This window comes from Lepus europaeus, chromosome 16 (assembly GCF_033115175.1).
Source record: "Lepus europaeus isolate LE1 chromosome 16, mLepTim1.pri, whole genome shotgun sequence".
NCBI lineage: Eukaryota > Metazoa > Chordata > Mammalia > Lagomorpha > Leporidae > Lepus > Lepus europaeus.
Window position 1 is genome coordinate 14179096 of NC_084842.1, and position 25584 is coordinate 14204679.

The 25584-nt window shown below is 38.9% G+C and overlaps 1 protein-coding gene across 1 annotated transcript in view; it reads right to left on the reverse strand.

The window, feature by feature from the left end:
• TNKS (tankyrase) overlaps positions 1-25584 on the reverse strand; it is a 216159-nt gene that overhangs the window by 151571 nt on the left and 39004 nt on the right. The window contains exon 3 of the mRNA XM_062213699.1: positions 7324-7419. Coding sequence (XP_062069683.1) covers positions 7324-7419 — 96 coding nt within the window. The remainder of the gene's footprint in view (positions 1-7323; positions 7420-25584) is intronic.

Genomic DNA, 25584 nt, shown 5'->3' on the forward strand with positions numbered 1-25584 from the left:
ACCTGATTTGTCTGACATCCATTACAAATTTAATCAATAAACAGAGTACTAGAGCCAAATGGTTTTACTAGTGAAATCTACTGAACATTCCAGTAAGAAATAAGACTAACACTGAAATGGAGCCCTGCTGCTTTCAAAGCAGACTTTATCAGGCCCCAGTCTCCGTACTGTGGCTTATAGTTCCTCTGTCTTTAGATTGATGATCCCAAGTTAACTCCTTGCTAAAGATTAACTCACTAAATTAAGGGAATAGTATAAAGGTCAGGTGAAACCTCAAGACCCCAGGTCACAAGACTCAGAATTCCATTATCTCTGAAGTAAATATCCTAATGCTAGACTCTATTTTGAGACCCCAAAGCAACTCCAGATCCTGATGAATCAAGGTAATAACCAATCTACCAGTAGACCCTAGACAGACCAGAGTCCATCCTTACATCACAGCATCTTCAGAAGAACACACTAACCTTCCTATTGCTGACCGCCGAAAGAAGGCCACAAGTACTGCAGACCAAAAAGAAAGCTGCAAATGGAGCTGGTGTTGTGGCACAGCAGGTTAAGCTGCTGCCTGAAATGCCAACTTCCCATATTAGTGCTGGTTTGAGTCCTGGCTGCTCCACTTCCAATCCAACTCCCTGTTAATGTGCCAGGGAAAGCAACAGAAGATGGCCCAAGAGCTTGGACCCCTGACACCCACACAGGAGACCCAGATGTAGTTCCAGGCTCCTGGTTTCAGCTTGGCTCAGTCCTAGCCATTGAGGCCATTTGGGGAATCAATCAAAGGATGGGAGATTTTCTGTCTCTGTAATTCTGCCTTTCAAATAAATAAAAATAAATTTTTAAAAAGAAAGATAGAAACCTGCATATGAGCTGATACACAAAGCTCAACCTCAACTTTAATCTGTAAGTTTCACCACCCTTAGTCCATTGGACAGTACAGGAATTAAGTGATAGATGCATGATCCCTTGTTCTGTGCATTGCAAAATAAAGTGCTTTCTTCTGCTCCCCTGAATGTTAGTGGTTGTTTGCTATGTCAAGTGAGCATAGATTTATTTTAGTTCTACAAACACATTTCACAATTTCTTCCAGAAAATAAAAAGCAAAACTAGATAAAGTAGGGGAAAAGTAGAAAGAATATCTCTGATGATGGAAACATTCTATATCTTAACAATGTCAATGTTAATATCCTGGCTGTAGTATCATGTTACAGTTTTGCAAGACCTTACACTAGGGGAAATTAGATAAAAGGTACAGGGGACATTCCTGAATTACTTTTTATACTTACATGTGAACCTACAGTTATGTTAAAATAAATGTTTAATAAAATTTTCAAAGACTAGAGCTCGTAACCATTGTAATACCGAAGCATTAATGAATTCTGTCAATGTGTTATTTTAAGAAAACAAGTATTAACAGCACTTTATTATAATAAATTTAAAAGAATCATTTAAAATAGCAGCAATTTGGTTGTAGTTAAAGCGCTAATACAACGTGCAATGAAAATAACACACAGTTGGTACAGTCTACTAGGGAGAATGCCAGCTGCTTGGAGAGTATACACTAATAAGTTATGCTTCACAAATATGTCGTTTCGATTAGTTGAAAGATCATGATGTTTTTAATGATATCAGCCTAATGGCTGTAAGTACATAAAACAGTTGATGGGAAGAGCTTGAAGTACAGTGCTTGGGTTATTTAAACAGAAAGTTTCTGAGTCCTCCCATGCCATGTATATACGTAACTGCCTGTAACTCATACAAAGCCTATTTACATTATTTGAGCTGCCTCTGTGGATAGCTTATACATTTTGAATACTATCTTTCCTTATAGATTCTAATTACTGTTTTTTGTAAAGTATTGAATGCTAACCAAGCCTACTGATTGATTAGATAGCAAAGGCTTAACAGAATTTATGAAGTTTGATAGATCACTTAAATTACCAAATTAATTGTGCTATAATAATAGAATGACGAGTCTTGTAGGTAATGTTAATTAGGTAAATATTATCTTTTGGAAAGGAAGAACCTTTAATAAAGTAGAAAAGCACTGTATTAACAAAATGGAATTAAGCCCTGAGTTTATGAGCTGGTCTGATTTTATTTTTACATTGTGAAGGACCACAACCCTCCAAATGAATAAACAGTTTAAAAGGTGAAAAAAAAAATAAGTAAAATGATTCTACATATGTAAGAGTAGTGACTCAAACCCTAACAATTTCCCTTAGTGACCCTGCGAACTTGCAAAGGCAACTTAACCTCTGCCCTGAAAGATGGACAATGATGTCTACCTCATAGCTTCCTTACGAGGACTTAGTGCCCTCAGAACAGCGCCTGGCTCCTGGAGGAATGCAGAGGGTGTCCACTATTATTCTTGTTGTATTTTACATAAACTTCTTCAAAGAAAGCTTAGTTTACTGTGGGTAATATGAAAAAAATCAATATAAATTACAAAAATAAGTGCTAAAAAGAAATTAACTAGCTTCAAATAAGCCACTGAACTATTTGTTCAAGGTGCAAATAATATTTCAAAAATTTAAATTGGCGTTGGCTCTGTAGCACAGTAGGCTAAGCATTCACCTGCAGTCCTAGCATCCCATTCGAGCACCGGTTCATGTACCACCTGCTCCTCTTCTGATCCAGCTCTCTGCTTATGGCCTGAGAAAGCACCAGAGGATGGCCCAAGTGCTTAGGCCCCTGCACCCACGTGAGAGACCTGGAGGAAGCTCCTGACTCCTGGCTTCAGTTTGGCACAGCTCTGGCCATTGCAGCCATTTGGGGAGTGAACCAGCAAATGGAAGACCTTTTTTTCTGTCTCTTCCTCTCAATGTTTATGACTCTGCCTTCCAAGTAAATAAATAAAGTATTTAAAAATTTTTTAAATTAATGTGTTAAGTCATTGTATGGTCTTTTTAAAAAGGTGCTAGCTTCACATTCTTCTCATCTTCCTGGTTTTAAGTTTTCCAATAAAGTATTTCAAGCACTTTTAATAAAATTGTCCTTAAATTGTCCTATTTGTGTCTCAAACTACAAACTAAGTTAACAAAATTTTCTTAAAATTAGTTAAGAAATTAGCATTTTCAATGTACCTTTAAAATGAGTATTCACACTGTTTTATTTCAACAATAACAAGTTTTAACTTCCTTTGCTATAATATTAATGGTAATTTTTTTTAAAAAAAAAAGGAACTCATCTTAATATAACAATAATTTTCCCCTTGCAAAACTCAGCTGGAAAACTATATAACTTATCTTGAAAAGTAACAAAAGGTTTATTTCCATTGAAAAATTATGCTTCTTAACAATTGATATAAATAATTCTTAAAGTTCAGATTACCAGCATGAGAAACTATCTTCAATTATGTAGGTAATAGTAAAAATATACAACATGTACTATGCAATATGCCACACTATAGTATAGTGCAAAAACAGTGTGGTAAGAACTATTAACAACTGAATGAAAAGAGTGAACATTAGGCTCTGGTTGGACATCTGGAAGTCTGATGTGACAGCTGCAGGCAGACTGATCATTCCAGAATTGGAATGCTCTTAATCAAGGAGTCCTGCGTCAACAGTACATTTCTCACTCATCATACCAACTGAAATATTTTCAAATTACATAGAACGGGCATTTGGACTAATGAGTATCCATATCCCAAATCAGAGTGCCTAGGTTCAAGTGCTGGGTCCACTCCAATTCCAGCTTCCTGCTAATGTGCATCCTGGAAGGCAACAGGTGATGGCTCAAGTAGTTGGATCCCTGCCACCACATAGGAGACCTGGACTGAGTTCTCAGTTCCCAGCTTCAACCTGGCTCAGTCCCAGCCATTGTGGGCATGTGGGGAGGGAATCAGCATGTGGGAACTCTCATTTGTGTGTCTGCTTCTCAAATTAAAAATGTAATAATAACAATAATTCAATTACGTGTTAAAGAGTATACTACTTCTTAACTACAAGAAATCCAGAATAATTTTTTATTAAGATGACTGCAATATGAAGTGAGAGGTCAAATAAAATGCTTAGTGAGTATTTCTAGGGCCTAGAAAATATGCTATTTTCATTTACTAGTGATTAGACCTTAGTTGTATTTGTTTATTTAATCATTCTAAGTCCTGGAAACAAAGAAGTGAATAAGAGTGACAAAAGTCCAAACTCCCACGAAGTTTTCATTCTACTGGGGAAAACAAGAACAAACTGCAATTTCAGATATCAATAGCTCCTTCAAGAAAACAAAGTACTGGGGTTGGGAACATAGGGGCTCCTTTGAGGAGCAGACATTTGAGCAGAGATTTAACTGATGAACCACGTCAAGTTCTGAGGCAGAGTTCCTTTCAGTTATTTTTATAACCAGGAAAAAAGGCTAAAATGTTACTTCTCAAAATCCATTAACATACCAAACCTCCTTTCAACAAAATTTACATAGACTGTTTTATACTTTTCATATTGGTATTTCTTTAAAAAAAAAAAAAAAAAGCAAACCAAACCAATCCTTTAGTTGATAACGTAGACTTTGTCATTATCAAAAAAGAAAAAAAAAAAAAAATCAGGATTTCTCCTAAGCATAGCATCACCCTCTTACACAGTAATGCAGCAGGATTTACTAAGTCTAAGTGTTGTGCTGTAAATACCTAAGTACTACCCTAAGCAAATGGCTCTATGTTGGGGGCCCCTAAACTGTAAAACTAAGGCTATTCTGCTGCTTTGTATAGTTTTGTAAAACTTCCTTCTTTAAGTCTAAGACAGATCCTCGATCAGTCATAATTTTCAAATGTTCTATTGGGGCCGGCGCTGTGGCACAGTGGGTTAAAGCCCTGGCCTGAAGTGCCAGCATCCCATATGGGTGCCGGTTCTAGTCCCAGCTGCTCCTCTTCCTATCCAGCTCTCAGCTATGGCCTGGGAAAGCAGTAGAGGATGGCCCAAGTCCTTGGGCCCTTGCATCCATGTGGAAGACCCAGAGGAAGCTCCTGACTCCTGGCTTTGGATCAGAGCGGCTCTGGCCATTGTGGCCATGTGGGGAGTAAACCAGCAGATGGAAGACCTCTGTCTCTGTCTCTACCACTCATCTTTAAAAAATGTTCTAAAAAAGAGAGGTTCACTCTGTCAGTTTCCTTTAAAGAAGACAGATACTCACTTGTACACTAAGGCTTTGGCTAAGGTATAGTAGTAATTAAAAAGATGGAATCTCAAAAGAGATTTTTTTTCAGCAAGCAAATTTCCAAAGAGAATATTTAAGAACAAAAACTTCACTCTCAAGGTAAGTAGTGGTACTACAATTGCAGCGTGCATAAAAATAAAGAATGACCTATTTACTTAGAACAATGTCTAATACTTCTAAATTAAGACATTCCTTTCAATATATACCATTTTAAAAACATGCTTAATTTTAAAAATTTACTTTGTAAATAAAACTTCCCCCATAATTACTTTGGGAACAATTTATTAGTAGAGAACCTACAAGGTCAAGAAAACATTTTGGAGTACATTTCACCTAAGTGCCATTTCACTGTGTTACATAACACAAATGTGTTAAGTAGAACTAGGTTATCACTTCAACAGAATTAACGTCTATTACTAGACTCTGTTTTTCATATCTGAAAAGTCACATATCATATCCAAAAGAACAGACCTTCCTGAAAAGAACAGATAATAAAATCAGTATTACAACCAACAAGAATTTCATATCTTCCTATCTAAGCAAAGTACGTACTAGATGGATTTCAAATCAATCTGAATGGATATGGCATCTGTTCTCCAGGAATCTCCATTCCCCATAAACTAGCAACAGCCAATATAAACTTCCCTGAAATTCACTGCAAATTAAGAGGTAGCCTCTTGTTGTCAATAACGTACATAAATATGTCTTTTTAAAAAGTAAAAAGCAATGTTGCATTAAATGAATCTACGAGGTGGTCAAGGCAGGTGCTGGGAGAAGGAAAGGTCAGAGGGAGGACACTTAGACACAGAGCCCGTCTTGCTCAGCACTCACAATAGACTGTAGCTCTGTTACTACGAACTGGATTTCTCCTCTGGCTGGAGACCACTGTAAAGCGATCATCACTGCTCTGGGCTTTGGTAAGACACTGAAAGGCTGTAGAACCTAAGCAGGCCTGAGGCTATGAATTTCAATTTTATATTTAAAATTGGACATTTATATTTAAATTTCTTCTGATCTATACTGATTTAAATAGCTTTATTCTTCTTGTGTATATAATCTTGATTCAGTAACTGAAGCACCTAACCTTTCATTAATTGAGAAAAGTCATATTACTGTGATTTAACAGTGGTGATATTAATTTTGGCACAGTGGGAAGCTGTCTTTCTATGCAGAGTAATTAAGCAAAACTCTGTATATTTTCAAAGCTTTCTATATATCAGTGTTTTCCATTCACCTCAGAATCTTGGTTAAAATGCGCAGCATGGACTCTGAACTTAGAGAACAAAAGATTTATTTTCTTCAAACATGGGCAAATGGGAAAGGTGGTTAAAAGTCATTTACTCTCACACAAGCTAGAGCAGCACTGCTGGTACTGCAGTGACAGAGGCTCCAGATTCCAAAGGTCGGTTAAGTAAAAGAGGGCAAAGGCAGCAGGACTCAGAGGCTAAGAATAATAACAAAAATAGATCCGATGCAGCATTTTGCAAATGAAGATCAATGAAAACAGATGCTCAAGATCCTATCACTTACAGCATTATTTTCTATATTGTTATCAGAGATCCCTTCTATTTGAGCATTTCCTCCTTGTTGGCTATTGGCATTTGTTTTAATACAACTAATACTTTAGCCAAAACTGTGCAGTACCTGAAGTAAAAAATAATAATAATAATAATATTGGCTTAGTTAAACATAGCTTAGCTATCACGGCAAAAGTGAAAACATATGATAAAAATACAAACAGGGTGGCAAGGGAGAAGCAGCAGCATTATTTCACTTAACTACCAACCCAAGAAATAAGGCAGCAGGTTGTCTTTCCAATCAAAACTACTTTCACAGTCACACAAATGCCCTTGCTTGCTTAACAGTGAAGGTCTTAAAAAGAAACAACTGACAGGGTGAGGTACCAGGAAATTATATAAATCAGAAAAATGACTAAAATATGAGTGAATAATATACGTTATGATTTATGTTCCAATTCTAAGTAGAAGAAGCAATCTTACTGCTTCTGCTTATGACAGCACAGCAACTGAGACATATCAAGTCCTTAAGAAGGCAGCAGATGACACATGTATTTGTTAGATTTAGCAGTGGGAAAAAAATTCCATGCAGAAAGGTTTTACAAAATCAAGAAGCAGTTCCACAGATAAAACAGTTTGGTAGCTCCCTGGTTCTTACCTGTAAGGACAGCTTTTGCTGAAGGATCTGCCAGGTCCAGGGCTGATTTCCCATCAGTGTTCCGAATGTTTGGATCCGCTCCGTGCTGCAGCAGCACTGTGCAGGGAAAGCAGAAACAGTATCTTACCTCCGGGATACAGAGATTATTTACTGGTAAGTGTCGCCTCGGCATGGTGTAGGCATAAACATACATTGCACACTTCTTTCTCTTTCAAGAAAAAAAGAAAAGAAAGAAAAAGAAAGAAAGGGGGCGGGGGGAAGCACTGCAGCAAAGGATCTTCTCCAGAGTAAGGCGAAGTTGGCAACTTAGGGTACAGTAGTATCACATGACCTAACATCATAAACATGACACTCGAAAAATCTTGCAATCGACAGTTTTGGTCTCTCCTTCAGCAGCAGGATGGGGAGCTAGGTGCTCCTGGACTCACTGTCAAAGATGCTCACTGTGAACCTGCCTAGCTTTACTGCCACTGTGGCTGCTTGTTGCTGCTGCTGCCGCCTTCCTGCTGAATTTCCAAAGGCTTCCTCTCCTCAGTACAGTTAGGAGCCTGTGCAAGCCTTTTAGTGGCTCACCGCTTCCATATGAAACTCACCATAACACACTGGCTTGCTTCCAGGAAGTCTAGCAGACATAGCAATCCATGCAGTCCTGGGCCCCTGCAGCGGAGCTGCGAGAAAGAACTTCCTACAATATTTCCTTGCATAAAAAATTTTTAGAAACAGAAACCCAATTCATATAAATATGCTACGCTGGACAGAAAGTAGCTAAATTCTTACATCATAAGGATTCTATGAGAGAGACAGGAAGAGAGAGAGAGAGAGAGAGAGAGAGAGAGAGAATCACTGCTTAAATAAAATCCAGAGATAACATTTTATTAACCCAAAACATTTCACAGCCACATCTAGTTTGTGAGAATGTGTGTGTATGAGGAGAAAGTTGCTGTAAGACTATCCATCCAGTGGCTAACAAATACATCCCTAATCTGAAAACCCAAAGTCCAAAATGTTCCACAGTCCTAAACTTCTTGGGTACCCACATAACACCACAAGTGGAAAATTCCACACTTGACCTTATTCAATGGGCTGCAGTCAGAACGCAAGGGCACTAAAAATATTGTATACAATTACCTTCAGTCTATGTATATAAAGTGCATATGAAACATAAATGAAGTTCATGTTGATTTTGGTTCCATTTCCAAGATAACTCATTATGTATATGCAGATATCCCAGAGCCAAAACAATCTGAAATCGGAAACATTTCTGAAACTGGAAACACTCCAAGCACTTCAGATAGAGGATGCTCGATCTATATCCACGTTGTTTAAGCACAGCTGAATTTTAAGTTATGAGCCACTATTACTGACGAGCCCCAAATTTTTATTTATTAATAGTCCCACGCTAAAGTAAGTATAATAATTCTTTTGGAGTATTTGGAAAGCAATCCTCATATATTATGAAGTAGTAAGCTCTTTGGAAAGCTCTCCCTCTTCCTTGAATGCATAGGTCAGGATGTCAACGGCTCTGTACAAACAATAACCTTACACAGAATTAGAACACAGCTGTGAGGACGTGAGAGTTTGTTATCTCTTGCCTTAGAACTGCTTAGGTCATCTGGGACTTGGGATAATAAAAACTAGCTGTGGCATGAGAAGATGCAGTGCTATCTTGCAAACATTTTCTGCTGTAGCAGTTCCTCTCCCATCTACAGTTTTGCTTCCTGTGGTTAGTTACCCCTGTTCAACTGATGTCTGTAAAGCATGAATTGGAAAATTAAAAATATATATAAGTTTTAAGTTTTAAGCTTGCACTTTTCTGAGTAGCATGATGAGAATTCAAACACTCTCACTGAGTCCAACCCAGAACGTGAGTCACCTCCTTGTGCAGTGTATCCATGATATAAATATGACCCACTTATTAGTCACTTAGTAATTGCCTAGGTTATCAGACAGCCTGATATAGTATCACAGTGTGAGTCCAAGTAATCTCTTTTAAAAAAAAATTATTTTATTTATTTGAAAGGAAAAGTTACAGAGAGGCAGAGGTAGAGGGGGAAGAGAGAGAGAGAGAGAGAGAGAGAGAGGTCTTCCACCCACTGGTTCACTCCCCAGATGGCCGCAACAGCTGGAGCTGCGCCGATCTGAAGCCAGGAGCCAGGAGCCAGGAGCTTCTTCCAGGTCTTCCACATGGGTGCAGGGGCCCAGGGACTTGGGCCATCTTCTACTGCTTTCCCAGGCCATAGAAGAGAGATGGATTGGAAGTAGAGCAGCCGGGACTTGAACTGGTGCCTATATGGGAACCCAACACCGCAGGTGGCAGCTTTACCTGCTATGCCACAAGCGCCAGCCCCCCACCCACTCACTTTTGATACCCAAGAGAGTTTCTCATTGTTGCTGGGTATGGGTGGGATTTTTGTCTTCTTACCAAGCCTCCAATGCTACCTTCTTGCTTGGTAAGAGTATTACTGTCTCTACTTTTACCCACATGGTTACCTCTGATAACGTTGTACGTAAGGGAGAAGAGTGGCCAGCACTGCAGTGGCGGCTTTACCAACTACACCACAGCGCTGGCCTCCTAGTAACCTTTACTGTACTTAATAACAGCCCTAATACTCACAGTGCTGATAATGGTAATTTGGATATAACAAAAAGAAATGTCAGAGTGCCTCCTCTAAGTGAAAGCTTTTGACTTAATCAGGAAAGAAAAAAAAATTATATGCTGGAATTGCTAAGATTTATGCTAAGAACAAACCTTGTCTGTGAATATGTGAAGACGGAAGAAACCTGTGTTAGTTATGTTGTCACACTCCAAACTGCAAACCTTATGGGAGACCACATTCTTATAGCTTTTATTATAGTATAGTGCTATAACTGTTCTGCTTTAGTATAGCCACTGTTGCCAATCTCTTACTGTGCCTAATTTATAAATTAAACTTTCTCATAGATACATATGTACAGGGAAAAGCATGGTGAACACAGGGTTGGGTACTATTCACAGTTTCAGGTATTCACTGTGGGTCTTGGACCAAGTCCCTCTGAGATAAAGGGAGAGTCTCTACTGTGTATTATTTCAATCGAGTGCAGGAAATGAACACACAGGGGCCTGCACTGCGGCACTGTCTGCAATGCCAGCATCCCATAGGGGCACCAGTTCGAGTTTCTGCTGCTCCACTTCCAATCCAGCTCCCTACTAATGTGCCTAGGAAAGCAGTGGAGGATGGCCCCAGTGTTTGGGCCCCTGCCACCGACGTGGAAGACCCAGAGGAAGCTCCCGGGTCCTCGCTTCAGCTTGGCCCAGTCCTGGCCATTGAGGCAAGCTGGGGAGTGAACCAGCAGATGAAAGCTGGCTTTTGCTCTCTCACTCTCTCTCTCCCCCTGATATTCAAAGAAATAAATATTTTAAAAAATGAATACAATTATTTCCCTTCTGTTTATAAACTGACTCAGGAGTTAAACAGAATAAAATAGTAAGTACCACAAATATCAAACTGTAGTTATTCCTTTCTCATAATGAATAGAGCTTTTGTAGCAACCCCCACCCCCAGGGGATAAATTCCAACGTGAAGGTTTAGTTTATAAAGGGTCTCTATCATAAAGTAGACTCAAGTCTCCAAGCTGATAACTATCTCTATTTAAATTGCTGAGTGATCATATGCAAAAGAGTAAGAAAAAATAACAGATACCATAAAAAGCAGAGTTTTTTATTGCATATTTCAGGAACTTCAGAATGTGCTTTAAACAAGAAGCAAAGAAATATTTTTATTAAACAAGAATTTGACAGTTCTACAATGGGAGTTTCATTTTGCAGCTTTTAACAAGTGGCAGAGGCAAAATACTAAAAACCTGATGGCTCTTCTGAAAGTCCTCATAAACGTCAGTCCCCCTAGCTGTCACCAGTTTTTCACCTATTATAACTTTGCTATTTTGCAACAGTAATCTGTCATTACAGTTCAGTTGCAGTTTTAAAGGAGTAATCTTTTTCCTTGAAATGTATGATTGCAATACTTTTTTTTTTTTTTTTTTGACAGGCAGAGTGGACAGTGAGAGAGAGGGAGAGAGAAAGGTCTTCCTTTTCCATTGGTTCACTCCCCAATGGCTGCTGCGGCCGGCGCACTGCGGCCAGCGCACTGCGCTGATCCGAAGCCAGGATCCAGGTGCTTCCTCCTGGTCTCCCATGCGGGTGCAGGGCCCAAGGACTCGGGCCCTCCTCAACTGCCTTCCCAGGCCACAGCAGAGAGCTGGACTGGAAGAGGAGCGACCGGGACAGAATCTGGCACCCCAACCAGGACTAGAACCCAGTGTGTCAGCGCTGCAGGTGGAGGATTAGCCTATTGAGTCGCGGCGCCGGCAATTTCAATACTTTTTCAATGGATCTGAACATACAGACATATCCACTGCAGAGGAACCCAGCAATAAGAAGAAGGAACTGAATTTTCTAAACCAGATGCTAGTTAACAAAATCCATGTTATAAAATATTTAACCATTTAACCATTATTAATTCACCAGCTATGGGTTAACAACTCAGCTCAGCAGTTAAAAAGTTTTGGGAGCGGTAAAGGTATCTGCCATTAGACCAGCAGGGGTCTAAACTTACCTAGCTCTCAGAAAAGATCACCAGATTGCTGCGAAGATGATTAAATGAGAACATAAAGCGTAATGCAAAGGTGCTGACGACAATATCAGTGAAAGCACGTTGAAAAACGCAGACCTTGTTTGTACTCGCAACCCTGCCGATAACTACTAAGTCCAGGCTTTGTTCTAAGGCAAGAGTCAGCACACTTCTTCTGTAAAGGGCAAGACGGTAAATACTTCAGACTTTGTGGATCACCTGGTCTCTTTCTCAGTTACTCAGCCCTGTCTAGACCCTACCACTATAGAGCAAAAGCACCTACAGACAATACTAAAATGAATGCGTGTAGCTGGGCTCCAACAAACTTACTTAAAGACAGTGAAATTTGAACTTTATATAATTTTCATGTGTCACAAAATATTATTCTTTTTATTTTTAAAAACTTTTAAAACATAAAAAATAATTCTTAGAAGGTAGGCCAAACAAAAATAGAGTGGGCTGGACTTGGCCTATAGTTCACAATTTGCTGACCCCGATCCTGGGCAATACTATACAAAGTGTGGTCTATGGACTGTCCTGGTGGCATAGCTATTCACAATCCATCTATACACTATGATAAGCACACAAATTGAGGGTATGAATTTAGAACTCTCATTTGAAATTATTTTTCCCAGTACTTCACTTCATTTGCATTTCATAAAATTATTGGTCTGTCATTGAGGGGAAAAAACCCTGGTCCTCTCTCCCAGGCGACTTGAGAAGCACTGAGCCAGAGCACATGTGAGCTGTCAGGCCTGAAAAATAAAGGAGCTGAATGCCATAGAGAGTCTCTAGACCACTAAGGTGAGAGAGGCCTCAAACCTCTGATAACACTTTTAGAGTTACAGCTAAAGAACTGAAAGGTTAAGACTTTAGATCTTTAATAAGAGTAATTTTTTTAAAAGACTTGGTTCAAGTGGAACCTTTTCTTCCCCACCCTCTAACAAAAGCCAACAAAACTTCATCGAGGTCACAATCTCTGAAAAGTTGCTGGGTACACACTAAAATGTCCCAAACTGTTCCCAAGCCATGGCTCAGCTGGAGCTTCCTCTGAAGTGCCTTCACGTCTGTGCTGTCTCACATGGGACACGCACAGGACTGGTTTCTCACACCAGAAGAATGGCACCCACACAAGGCAAAGATAACAACGCTTTCAAGGACGCCAGACTGTACTTGAGGTGGTGGCACCTGCGACTCAATTCTGGACACTTCAAAATTTGTTTTCAAAAATTCTGAGTCATCAAAAGCAACAATAAAATGTGACTTAAAAGATGTTACAATTAGAAATTCCATCTTGTAAAATCAATACGTACTTACAGCACACTAATATAAAACAGGTTTTTCTATAACAGTAGCATAATTTTCTGCCACGAAGTTCCTAAAACATAATTGACGAAGTAAGGTTTGCAAGCAAACAAGGAAACTAAAATCTGGAAAACATTCCATACATAAATTCAAGCATACTACGGCCATTCCAAATTCCTCTACACTACCTATGCCCAACCAGGAAATTATCAAACCTCAAATCCCAAAAATTCAACTGTTGTTTCTAGTTATTCTATTGATATATTCCAATTCCACTTATCTCCTTTATGAGGTGGGAGGGATCAAGAACAGAAAGCAGCAGGCACACATTTAGGTAAAGCTAATAAAGGATCACCATATTCAAAATGCAATTTTCAAATGAGCAGGAAAGGTATCTGATTTTCCCATCTCCATACAAGCGTTCAGCTACAATGAACCAGATCCAGAAAGCAAGACCTAACCTTGACAGTTTCACATCATTCCTCAAGACTATTAAAAATTCACTTCATTTTGATTCTTGCAAATAAAATGAAAATATTTTTATATTTTATAAAGCCTATTCTGTCAAATTCCTAGAAAAATATGTACTATTATGATAAATTGCATTTAACTACCAGCATTATTAACCTTAGGAGACAGAAGAAATGCATACAACATGAGTGTTCCAAGCTAAAAACATAGCAAATCTTATAGAATAAATTATCAAAAGACGTCTTAGTAACTTTTCACTTTAAATAGCAAATAGCACACACACTATTAAAATAATGTAAATGCTGTTTGTCACGTCAATTTAGAGCTAAATGAGTGTAAAACTGCTCACTAGAATAAATACTAAAATAGATTTAAGTCAAGTTGTTTGTTAAAATGTTTTCATTTATAACCATCTGACTCTTTAAGACCCAGAGATGTTCAACTATTAAACTGAATTTCAAAAACTGAATCACATCAAGACCAAGTTCCTTGGATTTTAAGTAAAGCAAATTTTAAATTTTATAACAGAACATTGAAGAATCAAACTAACTATAACCTTCAACATGACTCTCACCAGTAAATGGGGGCTTTCAAAGAGAAGCTTTTTAAATACTGAAATACAAGAGATATTCTGGAGTGAATACATATTCTTATACTCTTCTCCATAAAAATATGTACAATATTTAATGACATAATTATGCCCTTATACTATATATATTTATATGCTATAGATTTTTTTTTACAAACTTCATTTATCTTTTTAACCAAGACACATTTCATTTTTTACAGCATTAAAAGTAGCTGAGTTGATATACTTTTTTAAATCATCAAGAACTTATTGATCTCTCACAGTAAACTTGAAAATTCAAGTAACCAGTGTTATGCTACATAAGACTTACTGAGTTTAAATTACAATTTAAAAGATATAATTTACTGTTTTCAGCAGGGTATATTAGCTTATTTGGTCCAACTCTTAGACTGTAAACAACAAACATAACTAGATTAAAACAAAATCAAAATAAATCTTCCTAACATCTTCTAAAAGCTTAATGAAACTGTTAACGTATTACCAGCTGAAAACAGAGAAGCAAAAAGAATCTCCAGGGTAAGCATGTTTAGAAGCTGCCATTATTCCAAAGGCAATTATTGATCCAGAAATAATAAACTATCTTTTCAATGTTTAATAGGGTAAGAGGAATAACAATAAAAGCCCAAGGTCCCCAAAAAGTAAGGAATGTAATAAAGACTCCCCTACAAAATAAAGGATGAGGGCAAAGCAAACGTGAACTAGCCCTAAGTACAAAACTATGGGTAGACATTCTAGATGTTCAGGCTATCCCAAGCCTTGAATTTCATTAAAGGTGATCCCAGATAAGCAGTAGCTCCTATAAATACAGTAAAATGTCCAGCACATGGCCAAGATAACCAGGTATATAAGTAATATGAATAAGTTCTAATAATCAAAGAAAACATATTCAAAGAATTAAAGGAAAACATGACCTTAAGAAGTGAACAGATACAGATACCCTAAGAATCAAGTGAGAAATTACAGAACTAAAAAAACTGAAGGACTCATATTACCTAATTTCAAGATTTATTATGAAGTTACAGAAATCAACACAATGTAGTACTGGCATTAAGAATAAATACGCAGTTCAATGAGAGAAAACAGATCAGTGATAAACCAACAAAGTCACTGATTTTTCAACAAAGGAGACAGTAATACATTAGTAGAAAAATAGTGTACTTAACAAATCACGCTAGAATGATTGGTTAGTCATACAGGAAAGAAAAAAAAAAAAACATGGAACAATTCTCACTTCACACTATATACAAATTAACTCAAAGAGAGCCACAAGCTTAAATGTAAAAGCTAAAACGATAAAGCCTGCAGAAGAAAACATGAAAGAATCTTCATGATTTCCTAGGAGAAAATGAGTTTGGGGGGGCCAGCACTGCGACTTAGTGGTAAAGCCACTGCCTGCAGTGCCGGCATCCCATATGGCACCAGTTCGATTCCTGGCTGCTCCACTTCCAAACCAGCTCTTTGTTATGGCCTGGGAAAGCAGTGGAGGATGGCCCAAGTCCTTGGGTTTCTGTACCCACGTGGGAGACCTGGAAAAAGCTCCTGGCTCCTGGCTCCTGATGGGTTCAGTTCCGGCCATTGAGGCCATTTGGGGAGTGAACCCACAGAAGGAAGACCTCTCCCTCTCTCCCTCTTTCCCTCTCTTCCTCTCTGTAACTCTGCCTTTCAAATAACATAAATAAATCTTAAAAAAAAAAAAAAAAAGAAGTTTGAAACTTAAAAGAAACTACCAATAAATTGTATTTCAACAAAATTATTAACATTTGCTCTTCAAAATTTACATTAAGAATGTGAAAAGGCGGGGCCAGCACTGTGGCACAGCGGGTTAAAGCCCCAGCTTGCAGCCCCAGAATCTCATATGGGCCGGTTCCAGTCCTAGCTGCTCTACTTCCGATCCAGCTCCCTGCTATGGCCTGGGAAAATAGTAGAGGATGGCCCAAGTCCTTAGGCCCCTGAACCCACGTGGGGAACCCGGAAGAAGCTCCTGGCTCCTGGCTTCAGATCAGCTCAGCTCTGGCCATTGGGGGAGTGAACCAGCAGAATGGAAGACCTCTCTCTCTGGCTCTACTTCTCCCTGCAACTCTTTCAAATAAATAAAATAATTCTTAAAAAAAAAAAAAAAAAAAAAAGAATGTGAAAAGGCAAGACATAAACCAGAGGAAAATATTTCCAATATAAAGACATGATAAAGAACTCTTCCAGATTCTACAAAGAATTCCTAACAGTCATTTAAAAAAAAATACAATTTGAACAATGGGCAAAAATTTCTTCACAGAAAGTCACGTGTTCTATTGGGCTTTTGTTACTACAATGAAATACCTGAGAGAAGCTGACTACAAAGAGAAGAGAGGTTTATTCTGACTCAGCTCTGGAGGTTTAAAATCCCAGCTTGGGCAGCCACACTGACGTGGCATCTGGTGAGGGTGCCGGAGCACATGTAGAGGAAGGGTCATAGGACAAGGCAGGGGACAGAGAGCACTGGGCCCAGTGAGGCGGTCCCTACCAACCCTCTCACAAGAACCACCTTCTTTGAGCACACCCTCAGTGAGCTAAGGCTCTTCACCATGCTCACCTTCTAAATGCCTCCCTTACCATCATTAACTTATGACCTTGGGGTTCAAACATCTGCATGAGTTTTGGAGCCCAATTCTGTTCAAATCACACCACTGATAATATAAATTACTAAAAGATACATTATTAATCAACAGGGCAATACAAATTTAAAGAATTGGCAGCATATAGGCATTTAGTGATTAAGATACTTCAATCCCACATTAGAGTACCTGAGTTCCATTCCCAGCTCTGGCTCGGACTCCAACTTCTAGCTAATGCAGATTCTGGGAGGCAGCAGTGATGGGAGACTGTTCCAGTCCAACCACAGTTCTTTGGACATTTGGAAGAATGAAGAAGTAGATGGAAGATCGCTCTCTCTGTCTCTCCTACTCTCTCTCATTCTCCCTGCCTCTCAAATAAATAACTCTAAAAAGAAATTGTACCAAGACCAGCAATACCAAGTAAGAATGAGGAGGAGGTAACTAAACTGGAACTCTCCTACATTTTTGGTGGGAATAAGAGATGGTTCAAGCACTCTGGAATGCATCTGTCAGTGCCTTACAAACATAAATATATACTACCATGTATTCCACACATATCTAGTTTTAGGTATTTTCCCAACAGGATGTGTTCATACAATAGACTTGGAGGTGAATGTTTATTTATTTGTAATAGTCAAACAGTGGAATATAGGCAAAATAAGCAAATCATGGTATAATCATATAACAGAATACTACCCAGCAATAAAAAAATACAAAAACAACTACTGATTCATACAACCAGGAGGAAATCTCCAAAGCATGCAAGCAAAAGCAGCCAGACATCGAAGAATTCATTTCTGGAACATAAAATTAATCTATGTGCAGAAAACAGATCAATTATCGGCTGAGGAATAACTGACTGCAGGGGTTGGTGCTGTAGCATAATGGGTAAAGCAGCCTCCAGTGGCACTGGTTTGAGTTCCAGCTGCTCTGCTTCATATCCAGCTCCCTGCTAAAGTGCCTGGGAGATCAGTGGAAGATGGCCCAAGTACTCGGGCCCCTGCACCCACATGGGAGAATCCAAAGAAGCTCCTGGCTCCTGGGTTCAGATCAGCCCAGCTCTGGCCATTGCAGCCATTTGGAGAATGAGCCAGCGAATGGACGAATAATCAATCAATCAATCAATCAATCTCTCTCTCTGTAACTCTGCCTTTCAAATACATAAATTAAAAAAAAAAAAAGTTGACTGCAAATGAGCACCAACAAGCTTTCCAGAGTGATGAAAATGTCCTGTTGTTTTGATTGTGGTGGTGGTTACATGGGCACGTACATTTGTCAAACTCATCAAACTATATACTTAAATGGATTCATTTTATTTCATTACCTCAAAGTCAATAAAATTGCTTTTGTGTTATAATTCAATAAAGTTGATTTAAAAAATCAATACAGGATTTAACTGCAGATTAGAAACAATTTAAAGGCAAAATTATTGAATTGGAAAATATATCAATAGGAATTTCCAAGAATGCAACATCAAGAGAAAAAAAATAATATAGTGGAGAAAGGATGGAATTAGAAGGTCTTATTTGCTGTGATCAGTCTTAGAAGAAAAACAAATAACAACTCCATTATCATGTAATTATATATTGTTATATATTATATATAAATATATAATTTCAAGAATAATGGCTACGTTTTTCTAGATCTAACATAAAATTTCATGAGATAATTTCTGAGATTTTTCTTTTTTTTTTTTTTTAAGATTTATTTATTTATTTGAAAGAAAGAGAGAGAGAGTAGGAGAGGCACTGGTTCACTCCCCAATTGGTCCCAATGGACAGAGCTGTGCTGATCCACACCCAGGAGCCAGGAGCTTCTTCTGGGTCTGCACGAGGGTGCAGGGACCCAAGCACTTGGGCCATCTTCTACTACGGCTTTCCCAGGCCATAGCAGAGAGCTGGATCGGAAGTGGAGCTGCTGGGACTTGAACTGGTGCCCACGTGGGATGCCAGCACTGCAGGTGGCGGCTTTCCTGATACACCATAGGGCCAGCTCCATATCTGAGATTTTTCTACATCTACTGGAAGACAACAATCTACAGGTTCAAGAAGCCCAAACAAGGGGTTAACGCTGTGCTGCAGAAGGTTAAGCCTGCAGTGCCAACCTCGCATATGGACCCTGGGTTCAAGTCCTGACTGCTCCACTTCTGATCCAGCTTCTTGCTAATGTGCCTGGGAAAGCAGAGGAGGATGACCCATAGTGTTTGGGCCCCTGCATCCACATGTGAGACCTGGAAGAAGCTCCTGGCTCCTGGCTCTTGGCTTTGGCCTGGCCCAGCCCTGGCCATTGCAGCCATTTGGGGAGTGAACCTGCCAATAAAAGATTGCTTGTGCACATGTTCTCTCTCTCTTCTTCTTTAATTTTTTAATTTTTTTTTTTTTTTTTTTTTTTTGACAGGCAGAGTGGATAGTGAGAGAGAGAGACAGAGAGAAAGGTCTTCCTTTTTGCCGTTGGTTCACCCTCCAATGGCCGCTGTGGCCAGGCATTGTGCTGATCCGAAGCCAGGAGCCAGGTGCTTCTCCTGGTCTCCCATGCGGGTGCAGGGCCCAAGGACTTGGGCCATCCTCCACTGCCTTCCCGTGCCATAGCAGAGAGCTGGCCTGGAAGAGGGGCAACCAGGATAGAATCCAGCGCCCTAACCGGGACTAGAACCCAGTGTGCCGGTGCCGCAAGGTGGAGGATTAGCCTGTTAAACCACGGCGCCAGCCCTCTCTCTCTTCTTCTATCTCTGCCTTTCAAATAAATAAATTTAAAAAATAAAATAAAGAAGTGAAAACAAAATAAACACATTAATCACATAGGAAAAAACCATTTTATATACAAACTTGGAACAACTATAAGAAAGTAGCTGACAGTTCAAGAGAAAGCATGTAAGTAAATACATTAATAGTATATAAACTACTTTGAAAATAAATATTTTTGTATGCCTATTTTAATATACATGGTATTACGACATGTATAAAGCATTATAGCAAGTATAATTCTATTTACATGTGTATCTGTAAAAAAGTATAGTTATTTTTTAACTATAAAAACATGGTATTTCTATTCTAGGTACACACCCAATTTAGGTAATACCAATTAAAAATGTCACACTTTTTTTTTTTTTTCCCAGACAGGCAGAGTTAGACAGTGAGAGAGAGACAGAGAGAAAGGTCTTCCTTCCATTGATTCACCCCCGGCGCCGTGCTGTGCCAATCCGAAGCCAGGAGCTAGGTGCTTCCTGGTCTCCCATGCGGGTGCAGGGCCCAAGCACTTGGGCCATCCTCAACTGCCTCCCCGGGTCACAGCAGAGAGCTGGATTGGAAGAGGAGGAACCGGGACAGAATCTGGCGCCCCAACCGGGCTAGAACCCAGGGTACCGGCACCGCAGGTGGAGGATTAGTCAAGTGAGCTGGGCACTGGCCCAAAAATGTTACATTTTAAGAAATAAATAAATGGTAACATTAGATACATAGAAAGGATTGCTATAATACTACCCTACAACCAAGACCACACAAGGTCTAAGTCCACTTGACCAAATCAAAAAAGTAACAAAGAAAAACACAATAAAGCTGATTAAAATTTAATACTTTTATTTGAAAAATTCTATATTTTAAAAATTTTACCTCCTCTTTGCATTTCTTTTTAGAATCCTCCTCAATTAAGATTTACCTTTTTTACAAGACTATTTCAACCTCTGAATAAACTATTCATTTAAATTCTTTGAATTCTGACATGCATAGTAAATAAATAATACTGTGTGTAGCAGATTAAATTTGCAACACAAAAAGAGTTATCAGTTCTGTTTTCTCAATATACTAAGCAAATAACAAGTTTCTCTTGAGAACATAAGATAAACACTTTGATGCTCAATGATGCCTTCCTTCTGCTTTGAATGGGCAGTGCCATTAGTGAATGAAGAAGGCTTGTTTACCTTAATTAATACCCTAAGGAGGAACCTGGAGACCCTCATTATAAAATGAATAGCCTAATCTGATCTGCTGAAAAACTCCTCTAATAGAAGTATTTTTTTTTTTTTTTAATTTGAAAGTCAGAGTTAGAAAAGGAGAGGGAGGGAGGGAGGGAGGGAGGGAGGGAGAGAGAGAGAGAGAGAGAGAGAGATCCTCCATCTGCTGGTCCACTCCCCAACTGGCCTTCAACTGGATTCTTCAGAACCCTTGCCCATCCCCTGCAACACACAGTTCAAATATATTCATTCCGTCACACACTCCTTCCCACCCCCTCATACACACCATCTATAAAGGACTAGGCTTCTCCTGCTCTCTGAGCACTTACAAGTTGGGTTACTGTACTGTATCTTATTTCAACAAAGATTTCTGTGGTTCAGAAACACAAAAATAAGTAGTAAAGCAGTGAAACAGTAAATAAACAAAAATGATAACAGTAATGTAAAGAGTAAAAATGGTGTTTAAGGTTCACCTAAAAGCTGTGGTCTTTGAATGCATCTCTGACCTTATGGAAGACAGGGTTTTGTTTTTAATTACATGTGGTTAAATGAACCATCTAGTCACCTTAGCAATAGAAAAATGTATTAAACAACAGAGGTATCTCATCAAAAACAAAGGCGGAAATGTGTCCAAAACTTTTTCTTGCTATCTATTCCTGTCTTCCAGCCATTCCCCTCAGGAACAAAAACATACATCTCTATTATCTGAATCTAGATCCTAAATTCTCACTAGGAGAATTTGGTCGGTTTGTTCAGTGTCTGATCAGGGCCGCATGGAACAGTAACACAAATACCTGTTGGGGAAGAAGCCCTGAGGTGTCTACTGCGTCTCACACTGAAAACTACTTTCAAATTATGGGCACCATAATTTTATACACAGTGAATGAATTCATATAAACACAAAATGATTATAACTGAGAAAACCAAAGAATTGGGACTTCCACTTCCTATTTTATGCATTTATATACTGTTTTGCTGTTTATTATAAATTGTATTACTTTTTTAACAAGTGGAAAATGAGACTGTTCTCCTCAAAAACTGTTTTCACATATGCTACTTAAGTATGTCCACCAAAGTAATACTTTTTAAAAGCTGTTATTTAAAAGCATTTATTTGTAACCAATGGATAAACAAAAACTGGATGGTTCTTCCAGTCGAGGGAATAACACTAAATATGAAAACAACTTTAAAAAATAAGACTAATATAAAACAAATCTATTGATTCAGATTCTCTGACAATGTTGAGACTATAGAAACAGCTATTAAATAAGCTAGTCAAGAACTGACTTTTTACTTCACAAAAATTCTGGACTTTAGTCTTTTTTTTTCTTTTTAAGTATTTGCCTTTTTTTTTTTTTTTAAGATTTATTTTATTTATTTGAAAGAGTTAGAGAGAGAGGTAGAGACAGAGAGAGATGTCTTCCATCTGCAGGTTCACTCCCCAAATGGCCGCAACAGCCACAGCCAGGAGCTTCTTCCAGGTCTCCCAGGGGGATGCAGTGACCCAAGCACATAGCCCATCCTCCATTGCTTTCCCAAGAGCATCAGCAGGGAGCTGCATTGGAACTGGAGCATTCCGGACTCAAACTGGTGCCCATATGAGACTCTGGCGCTGCAGGCCAGGGCTTTAACCCACTGTGCCACAGTGCTGGCCCTGAGTCTTTGCCTTTCACATAGCAAACAAAAACTCCAAATTCAGCCAACATGTGAGACTAGCATACTTCTGACATATTACTTATTTTCACTCGGTGCCCAGTGAAATACATGCCTTGTTATATAGATACCCAATTTGTAACTTTTTTTCCACAGACTTCCCTTTAAAAAAAAAAAAAAAAAGTCCATATGGGCTGTAAAAAATGTTAAAAAATAAAAAAAAGATCAAATTCTCCACTCACTAATGGTAACATCCCACAGTTAAGGTTATTAAGAACAAAGCTATGGTCAAGAGCCCCAACTCTGGAAGCTGACTGCACAGGTTACGATCCAGTTCTGTTGCCATCTAGTTCTAGGACCACAAGAAACTCTCTCACCTACCTAGTCCCTTGCCACCCACTTGAGAGACCTGGGCTGAGTTACTCGCTCCTAGTCTTGGCCTGGCCCAGCCCCAGATATTGCAAGCATTTGGGGAGTGAACCAGGAGATGAGAAATCTCTGTGTCTGTCTCTCTCTCTCTGCCCTTCAAATGAATTTAAAATTTTTAAAAGATATTCTGAAATATTTAATTACTCAAAAAATCGACTCAAGGGAATAGAATTTTACTGAATGTATATGGGAAATTTCTTCTGTTCATGATTAATGAGATAAATTAATCTTTGTCAGGCTTTATGGTCAAATTTTGGCATAAAAATTCATAATAAAAGAATCCTCTACCTCACCTCAGGCATTTAGATGAAACAGCAGGTGGAAGCTCTCCTTCTCTTACTCTCCCTGTGGATGTATGTGTCTACCTCTCAAATTAATATTTATATTAAGAAAGGAAAATACCCTCCCAATTAAATTTTGCTCCTAATTGTCAAGTTTTCTCACAGCTATGGAATATCAGGCAAGATGTGTTTAAAAGGCACATTATTACAACAGCAGTAACATAGATTTAAACATTTTTTCTTTTCTTGAGAGGTAGAGAAGCAGCAGGAGAGAGATCTTCTGTCTGCTGGTTCACTCCTCAAATGCCTGAGGCAGCCAAAACTAGCCCACGCTGAAGCCAGGAGCCCGGCACTCAATCCAAGTCTAGCTGGGTGGCAGGGACCCAGTCAACAGAGCTACTGCACATTAACAGGAACCTGATTTGGGGACAGCACCCAGCACTCAAACCCAGGCCCTCTGAGAAGGGATGCAGGCATCCCAATCATGATCTTAACTACTATGCCAAATGCATGCTCCTAGAAATGGATTCTTCTGTACATATATCAACAGAATTTTCTTCTTTTCCTTTTCTTTTTAAAAGTTTTGTTTTTGTTTTTATTCTTATCCTTCTTTGATTTTATTCAGAGCAGAGTTGGTACCCAAGATCAATTACATCCTTTTGGCAATAAACAGGTCATAATACATTCATGAAAATAGTATTATGTGCTTATGCAAACCACAATTTATCACAAGATAAGGCAAGCACTGGAATCAATATATGAATGGCTATAACATAATGTATCTTCCTTCCTGGAGACTCTGAAGAGTAAAGCCTGAAAGAAAATACTATTCCAACCGTCAGACAAACCTGAGTTTTAGAATACTGCTCTCCACTTAGCTACTGTCTCACCTTGTGAAAGTTACTTTACCACTGTCAATCTCAATTACCTCCTTCATCAAACATTACCAAACTCAGAGAACTGCTGTTACAATTAAAGGTGACAATACATATAAAATGAGCTTGGTTCTCGGCACATAATGGGAACTCAGTAAATCAGATCTCAATCAGATCTTTTCATTTGTCTTTCAAAAATAGAATCGTGGTGGGGGGCCAGCATTGTGGCACAGTGGGTAAAGCTGCCATTTGCCACACCAGTGTCTCATATGGGTGCTGGTTCAAGTCCCCACTGTTCCACTTCTAATCCAGCTCCCTACTAATGTGCCAGGGAGAGCAGTGGAGGGTGGCCCCAGTGCTTGGGCTCCTGCACACATGAGGGAGACACAGAAGAAGCTCCTGGTGCCTGCCTTTGGATCAGCCCAGCTCCAGCCATTGCGGCCATTTGGGGAGTGATCCAGTGGATGCAAGATCTCTCTCTGTGTATGTTTCTTTCCTCTCTCCTTGTGACTCTACTTTTCAAATAAATAAATAAAACTTGAAAAAAAATTAAGAATCATGACAGACTGAAACAAAGGCACACTGGTAAAAGCCCTAGAGAACAATGAATTCATCTGTGCCATTCCAGTTGTGTTATGCTTTCTGGGATTTAGGAAGAGATTACCTTTTCTAAAACTTGACTAAATTCAGCTAAATGAAATACTCACAAAGAATCAAACAAGTGTATTTATCATCTGACTGGGTGAGTTTATAGTAGGATCACAGACAATGATAACTTGTAAAAGGTGCTGCCCAACCTCTCTCTGGGAGAGAAGAAAGGGCAAACCTAGACACACTTCTCTACCCGTGTTTCTGAATCCTTCCCTGAGCTGCTCCACCTCCTCCCAAGGCCTCAAGGACTAACTAGTATTCCAGATAAACTTCTTTGTGTATAAAACATTAAGACCAATTAAAAACAGTTCTTATATTACTTATTACAAGGCTGAACATTTTTAAATTTTTTTAATATCCCCAAGAAAAACAGTATTAAACCTATATCATAGTATTCAGATTCTGCATGGAACTTTGGTTTCTTAAAAAATATTACTAGCACTCTTGTCCTAAGAGTATTAATTCAATAGACTGAAACCAATACACTATGGTACTTTCAATCTGAAGGAGAAATAGAATGTAATGCTAAGTTTTCAGTCCTTGGTGGATTCAGTAAATGACCCTACTCTGAGTTGTGCTTAATGATACAGATTTCAGATGTCACTTCAGCTCCTCTCCCCAATGCTGAGGAGGGAAAGACCATTTTTTCTTCCAATGTAATTTCTCCTCTGCCCTTTCTTTTCTTTCATTCTTAATGGGTTACAATTTTCAGAGGAGCTACTCTGATATCCTCCGGCAGCCTGAAGGAGAGTAATTTACCCACAATTAATTTGCTTTAGAAAATATTAACAACTATTCACACCTCTTCAATTTTATCAAGCTTTCATTTTCATACACTTCATATTGGGTCACAGCAATCC